The 7,392-nt window shown below is 37.1% G+C and overlaps 1 protein-coding gene across 3 annotated transcripts; it reads left to right on the top strand.

Moving 5' to 3' along the window:
* Positions 1-2,303: 2,303 nt before the first annotated feature.
* XK-1 (xylulose kinase-1) lies at positions 2,304-6,901 on the top strand. 3 transcript variants are annotated; one of them, XM_021972222.2, is made up of 9 exons: positions 2,304-2,459; positions 2,605-2,864; positions 3,523-3,662; positions 3,744-3,996; positions 4,090-4,222; positions 4,851-4,909; positions 5,252-5,529; positions 6,380-6,449; positions 6,575-6,901. In XM_021972222.2, the coding sequence occupies exons 1-9, from the start codon at positions 2,393-2,395 to the stop codon at positions 6,770-6,772; spliced, it is 1,458 nt and encodes a 485-aa protein (XP_021827914.2). In that variant the 5' UTR covers positions 2,304-2,392; the 3' UTR covers positions 6,773-6,901. The 3 variants fall into 3 exon arrangements, with proteins under 3 accessions (XP_021827914.2, XP_021827913.2, XP_021827915.2); XM_021972221.2 differs by having other exon boundaries at positions 4,821-4,909; XM_021972223.2 differs by having other exon boundaries at positions 3,519-3,662; positions 4,821-4,909.
* The last annotated feature ends 491 nt before the right edge of the window (positions 6,902-7,392 follow it).

Here is a 7,392-nt window from a genome sequence, read left to right as displayed (position 1 = left end):
TTAGATGTTTATGCGCAAAAGCGTACGGATAGTACTACGTGATAATATTGATTATAGGTGAGAGTAGATGACTGATTAATATGGATTCTTAATTTTAATAATTTAAATTTATTTAACAACCGCCGTATTTATTATTTGAACTCAAAACTTCCTCCAACAAAATGAGTTAAATGCCATTGACCAAATGAACATTTATCGCACTCAACATTTGTGGATATCGTAAACATTCAACATGTACTTTTTATCTTTTAACCCAAATAACAGAAAAGGAATTTTTTTTCATTTTGTCAAAAAAGAAAAGAAAAGGGTTCTAATGAATGATAGAGATGAGACACCTTATATAGATTCATAATTATATGAGAAAAAGAAGGGTAAAGACGTAATTGTGGGTCCCAAGAAACTGTAGCAACACAATCCTACAGAGACGGGCTTGTCTTACTGACCAACACCAACCCATATAGCATTAACAATAAAATCCAATTTTAATTTGGGTTTTTAAGATAAAATCCAACATAGAAGAGCAAATTTCTAAAAAGACCTTGTGCTTCTCTCATTCTTTGGCTTGGAAATGGGACCGTGGCTGGCTCTTTGCTGATGCACAACTTTAACTTGAATCTGCGTGCTGGAAGAGTACAAACAAAGAAAACAAAAATGGAATGGGTGATCAATTTTGCACTCATATTTTTGCTTGGAGGGCTTTGATTGCCACAAGTAAAGCAAGCAAAATGCATTTGCAACCTTTTGTTTTTTAGGTGGTCCTAGAGGTGTTTGTGAATATGCCTGTGTGACCTTGAAGAGAAGCTGTTTAGCTGTCACCTCCACTTTATTTTTCCCGACATTCAAATGGCTCACGTGCAATTGGGGCCTTCTGCCCTTTTGCAAATTAGCAATATCCATGTGGGTCTATTTCAATCAAATCATATCTTCCCATAATCCTATCCCATTCATCAATTTTTTTGGGTGTGTTTTTTGTTTTCTGTTCTTCTTTTTGTTGTTTTCAGCCTAAAATATCAACCTAATTCTAATTAGAACAATCATTAGAGCTTAACAAACAAAATGCCCTGCAAGGAAATTGTATTTCAAATAGTTAAAAGCATTTACTTTTGCATCCGAGATTTTTAAGTTCGATTTTCCTCTCTCCCATTATTGCTTGTATCAAGAAAAAAAAAAAAAACCAACAGCCAATCCAAACGTGCCATGCCATCAATGCTACACAACATGATTGTACTGACTGTAATGTCAGAGTTTGGTTATCTAGTTCAATCACATATTTGCATCACACTTCTATCAGGCCCCAATCCAAGAAAGTTACCTAAATCTGGAGCTGTGATGTGAATCACATCCCAAATGATTGAAAAAGACACTTCTATAATCAAGATTCGATGAAAAAACAAAAGAAGTAAAATCAGAACATCAACTAAACTATAAAATTCCAAATATGAATTTTCATCAACAATTTTTGTTTTTGTTTAGAAACTTAGGTACCAAGATCATGGAAGAACAATTCAATATAAGCTCATGCATAATCAATCAACATTTATTGACAAACACAAGTTTTTTTTCTTCATAAAGTTTAATAAAATCAATCTTTCAATCATGTTCTAGAGGCTCCCAAAGATCTCTTACCTCGATTCCAAAGCGTTATTGTGCCTCTTAAGTATTTCCACACTAGTCAAACCTACCAGTCCAACCTCAAAGACAACCAAACTAAAACCAAGCAATGTCTTGCTCTTATTCGGAACTAGTTATTCATTCTTATTTGTCTCTTTGTATGTTTAATAAATTATCTATGCATATGTCATACTATAATTTGCCGATAGAAACGAATGACTCGTTGCAGGTAAGGAACCAAATAATGTTCTTACGAAAACAAAAGTATACAAGAAGAGTTCAAAAATGGTGACTTTATGAGGAACCCAAAAGGCCCAATTCTCTCATTACTTAAGAAAGGTCAGGGGTTCGATCCCTGCTCTTGTACGGAGTCACCACTTTGGCCAGCACTTTACCCCTTACGGGCCGACCCGGTGTGAGCGGGGATTAGTCTGGGTTGTGGTTAAGGCTTAAAGGTGCCACCCATAGTTGGAGCCCATCCAGGACCACCTCGTGGTTCAGACCAAAAAAAAAAAAGGCCCCATTCTGGTCACGTAGGTACATTGCAACTTCTTAAAACTCAAGTCGCAGGCTTTAACACCATTGGATTTGAAGTCCATTTACATGAGAAGGGTATTTGGACTTTTGGGCCATTACCCACAATTCCCCAACCAAACTGAAAATCAACAAAAAAGCTATCGACTTTTGGTTAAAAATCCATGTCCCCTACTTGCTTGCTTCCCCTTATCCTGGTAGCAAAGAGCAACACCCTGTTACAGTGGCACAAAGAACACAGTAGACTATGCTTGCCTCTGTTTACAATCCTGCAATCTCCTTTCTGTTTCCATGGTCTTCATCCCCTAAACATGGTTATCTCTCTCTCTCTCTCTCTCTCTCTCTCTCTCTCTCTCTCTCACACACACACACACACACACACACACACACTTTTCATTTGTGTTTCCTAGCTCGTTTATTAATTTGTGAAGTGTTTGGTACATGATCTTGATGCTTCAGGGTTGTTTAGTTCATGGAAGCAATTTTCAGGAACTGGGTTGTGTTTGTATGATAATGTGAACAAACTAACAAGAAGAAAAGGTCCAAGACCAATACCAATGGCTTTTGGAAGCAACACAAATGAGGCTGAAGTGGGGGTTTCACTTGGGGAGAGGCTTTATCTTGGAATGGACTTTGGTACTTCAGGAGCGAGGTTTGCGCTCATCGACAAGCGAGGGACAATTCATGCTGAGGGAAAGAGAGAATATCCTCATTTTATGGTATGCTAATAATTTGTGTTGCTATATATCTCTTCTTTTAATAATATGTGTTTAGTTCCATTTTAATTTATTGGGTTCTATATATCCATTCTGTTGCTTCCAGGGACTAGTATGAGATGGAATGCTTGAAACCATTTAAAAAAAACATTTATTCTGATCAGTAGAAATCAAACTTTTGTGTTGCTAGGGAGTGTGTGTCTCTATATGTCTGTGCGTAGAAAATTTATACAAGGCTTTGTGCTTGATCACAGATGTGGGTTAGGCCAGTTGGCCAGGGCAGTGAGCCCGCCCCCCTTGCACCCAACTTCAAATCCCCCTCCCCGTGGGTTAGATTAATTTAGAGTAATTTATCGCTTGTATTAAAAAAGGCTTGTGCTTGACTGAGAATTGAATAGTACTTTAATGGGGTTAATAGTTGAGAGAATTTCTACGGTAGAAATTGGTTTTGGAATTTTGGGGGACAGTTGTATTGAAATTTTCAGTCAGAAGCTACAAGGAGTTGGAGGTTTTCAAATTTAACTGGATAAATCAAAGATCAAAGTTGGAGTTAAGTATGGTGGAGGTGGACCTTACCAAGAAGAAGGAAATGCTTTTGTGATTAGTTGCACCATATTTTCTACTCCAAGTAATTGATATCTGCTTTCTATTGTTTAGGAAGAGTGAAGAAAAGGTGGATTGGGCACGTTCATGGAAAGCTACACTCTTCTCACTACTTGAAGACATTCCATCTCATCTCCGCAAGCTAGTTGCTTCCATTTCCATTGATGGGACTTCTGCAACTACTCTCATTGTAGACAGGTGGATATCTTAGAGATTTGATGCTTATGCTTGTTTTTGTATAATCTCATTTGAAGCAGGCATTTGAATTTAAACATGCAGCAACACAGGGGAACCATTATGGAGACCTCTCCTATATAACGAGAGTTGCCCTGATGCTTTGCCAACAGTTAAGTCTATAGCTCCTCCAAACCATACAGTCTGCTCTGGTTCCTCCACTCTGTGCAAGCTTGTCTCATGGTGGGAGAATGATGATTCAAATAAAAAATCTGCACTTTTGTTGCACCAAGCAGATTGGCTTTTGTGGCTTCTTCATGGAAGGCTTGGAGTGTCTGATTATAATAATGCCCTGAAGGTATTTTTCAGTGATCTTTATACATCACATCTTCTGGCTGTAAATCATTAAACTTTTGTCTGTAGATGTTATAATTTCATTTAAATGTCTTAGGTTGGTTATGATCCTGAGCTTGAGTCCTATCCACCTTGGCTCCTGTCTCAGCCATATTCACAACTGTTACCTTCTGTCAGAGCTCCTGGAACTTCAATTGGTCATTTGAAAGAGCATATAAGATCAGATTTTGGTATATTTTCCTGGCAAGTTTCCTATTAGTGGACACGTATAGCACTTAAAAACTTGTTTTAATTTTTTTTGTTTTTATACACAAATCCTATTATGCATTTATGCAATGGATCATTGAGCAAATTAACCTAAATGTTAAGTCTGTACAGTAGCAAACTTAAAAGTAACTTTCGTTCAATTTGTTATGGTTCACTGCTATCTAGGAAAAACAACAACTAATAAAGAGTGTCTTTTGAAACCACATAAAACTTTAATGTATGAAATAACATGTTCATATTTCCCCTGTGGATAATATGTGTTTTCCTGGATATTGTAGTAGATTTATATTTGAAGATGATGGGAGATGATCATGACTTTTTAAGACTGTCTGTCATTAGTCTGAAATAACACTCATTACTAACGAATACAATTCTGGGTAGTTCCATCCAGCAAACAGTGCTAATGCATCAGATAGGAAAAAGAAATACTTCGAATTGTTCTTATATGCTTCTTTTATTCAGGTTAAGACTGAATTATGGAAATAGCATCAAGTCATACAGTGCATGTCTTATCATCTTTCTGTTGCACATTAAACCTGAATATATAAAATGTCCTTGCAGGTTTCCCAAATGATTGTGTTGTATGCGCAGGAACCACTGATAGTATAGCAGCCTTTCTAGCAGCTCGTGCAACACAACCTGGGAAAGCTGTAAGAGTTCCATGTGTACCTTCTTACTCACTCAGAAAGTTTCATTGTATGCATTGCTAAATGTGAAAAGTTCTTGTGGGCTAGCCATACTGGAAAGCTCTCATCACCAGGTCTTAAATATTCTGGGGGTTCAAGTTATGGCCATGAAACCTCATTCTGTTTCTGCACCTCCAAATCCTATGCAGACCTTATCTTGCTCCGTACATTGAGTTTCCTAGTACTTTTTTTTACAAATTTGTACATATGTTTCATTTATTATTTTCCTGAGGTTTTGTTGCTTCCAAAAGGACTCATGCCCACTATTGATCCTTACTTTAATTTGTGTATAATTTTTCTACATAGGTAACTTCTTTGGGTTCAACACTTGCCATAAAACTGTTGAGCACTACTAGGATTGAAGATGCACGGTTTGGGGTGTATAGTCATCGCCTTGATGATAAGTGGCTTGTTGGAGGTGCTTCAAATACTGGTGGAGCAGTTCTTAGACAAATTTTTACTGATGAGCAACTGGTGAAGTTGAGTGAACAAATTAATCCCATGGAAGCCTCTCTTCTAGACTACTACCCACTGCAAACAATTGGCGAGAGATTTCCAGTGGCAGATCCGAATATGGCTCCTAGGTACGTGGAATTTTCTGTATTTCTTGAAGGAACTAGAAAGAAATATCATGAGAATGATAGATGCTTGACTTTATTATCCAATTTATCCTGGTATGTTGCATGTATTCTTAGGTTCTCAATGTGCAGAAGCATGGTCAATCTTTCTCGTAATACAAGTAATACATGATAAGATGTTTCTCTAGAAATATTATCTATATATATATTCCCATTTGTTTATTTAGTGGAAACAGAACATGGTGACTGCACCACGTTCATTGTACAAAGTATAAATAATCAGCTGCAACTTGGATGGGATTAACAATAGGATCATGTAATCAGGGGTTGGTCATCTAACACTAAGAGATGAACAACTGATGGGGATTTTGGTTATCCTATGCTTCAAAAACCCTTTACATGAGAAAGTCTTGCACCTGAAAATCTGCTTGTCAACATAACATGACTGAAGAAAGCAAATCTCAAACCAGACATTTCAATATTTTTATCTCTATTTGATGGAAAAAAATATGTTAGTGTTCCAAAGTATATCAATTTGATGAAGCATGCAGCTCAAAATGTTTCTTGTCAAGTTCTTGGGGTGGTAAGGAAAATGCCAACTATCCTTAGAAGGAGAAAATAGAGATGATGAATCTGCCAAAGTACTTCAGTGTATATAAAACCTCGCTTAGGGGTTTAGTGCGTCACGACTCATAAATTATCAAAAGGGAAGCAATAGTTAATTTTAGATCTTTTAGAAAAGGAATTCTTCATTTGGCATTGACTTTGCTCACAATATTTGCTTGTGCAGTCTCTGCGTTGGACTAATAATCTCCTGTAGTTTGAATGGTTAATTTTTGTTTTTGTTTTCGTGCAGGTTAGATCCACGTCCAGAAAGCGAGGTTGAGTTTTTGCATGGGATTCTTGAATCCATTGCACGCATAGAGGTATGGAGATTGCCTTATCTCTGATCAAACTTGATCAACGCTGTTGAAATAGGAGACACGTAACAAAATAAAAACCAGATGCTGATGGCAATAAAACCTTCATTTGTGATTGTGAAATGAAACAGGCAAAAGCTTACAGCTTGCTGAAGGATCTAGGAGCAACTCAAGTTGATGAAGTGTTCACAGCTGGGGGTGGCGCGAAAAATGAGAAATGGACAAAGATAAGAGAGAGGGTACTTGGCTTCCCTGTGAGTCGTGCAACTCAAACAGAGGCTGCTTATGGAGCTGCTTTATTGGCGTTGAGGGGAACTGATGAGAAATGAATGTATTATATGTAGCATACTAGCGTGTATATCAGGTTGAAGGTGGTGAAGAAAGCTAACATTTTAATCATGATAATTGTATACTTATTTGATACCAATGTCAATATAATCTTAGGCTCGTTTATTGAATTCTATAGTCCTTGGACTTTCATCATTGTCACCATTTCCGTTTAATTTTCTCCATATTTTGATCATGCGTTGCACACACGACCAACTTCTGAGTGACAAAAAGATTGTACTAGGTTATTACTTCCCTAACGATCCCACGCACTCGGTAAGTTGAGGTTGGTAGGATTGTTAGGGGAGTAACTGTAACATGTCAGAACACTTTTTGACTCAAAAGTCAGTCACATAACAGAAGTGAATACAAGGATGAAAGCGTAACACAAAAAAAAATTCAGGGACTGGAAAATTCAAAAAACGAACTTAGGGACTAAACTGAAAGTCGGGTAATAATTCATGAGTTATTGCTACAATTAACTCTATCCTAGAAGGAAAGAGCTCAATTGACCAAGAGCATTTAGCATATTCGAGGAGGTAAGTTCGATACCCCCTTTCACCAATATTATTTGTATTTTTTTTAAAAAAAACACTACATCCTTGGATTGGATCAGGCCCGA

The sequence above is a fragment of the Prunus avium genome, chromosome 8, assembly GCF_965620075.1.
Source record: "Prunus avium chromosome 8, drPruAviu1.hap1.1, whole genome shotgun sequence".
NCBI lineage: Eukaryota > Viridiplantae > Streptophyta > Magnoliopsida > Rosales > Rosaceae > Prunus > Prunus avium.
Note: the sequence above shows the minus strand (reverse complement) of the source record. Positions and strands in the feature narration are given on the sequence as shown.

Excerpts from the sequence above, each read along its gene's own strand:
- XK-1 (XM_021972221.2), top strand. The coding sequence starts at position 2,393 with ATGCTTGCCTCTGTTTACAATCCTGCAATCTCCTTTCTGTTTCCATGG. Across the intron at positions 2,865-3,522 it reads GAGAATATCCTCATTTTATG|AGTGAAGAAAAGGTGGATTG; the intron begins GTATGCTAATAA and ends TTGTTTAGGAAG. Across the intron at positions 4,910-5,251 it reads CAACACAACCTGGGAAAGCT|GTAACTTCTTTGGGTTCAAC; the intron begins GTAAGAGTTCCA and ends TTTTCTACATAG.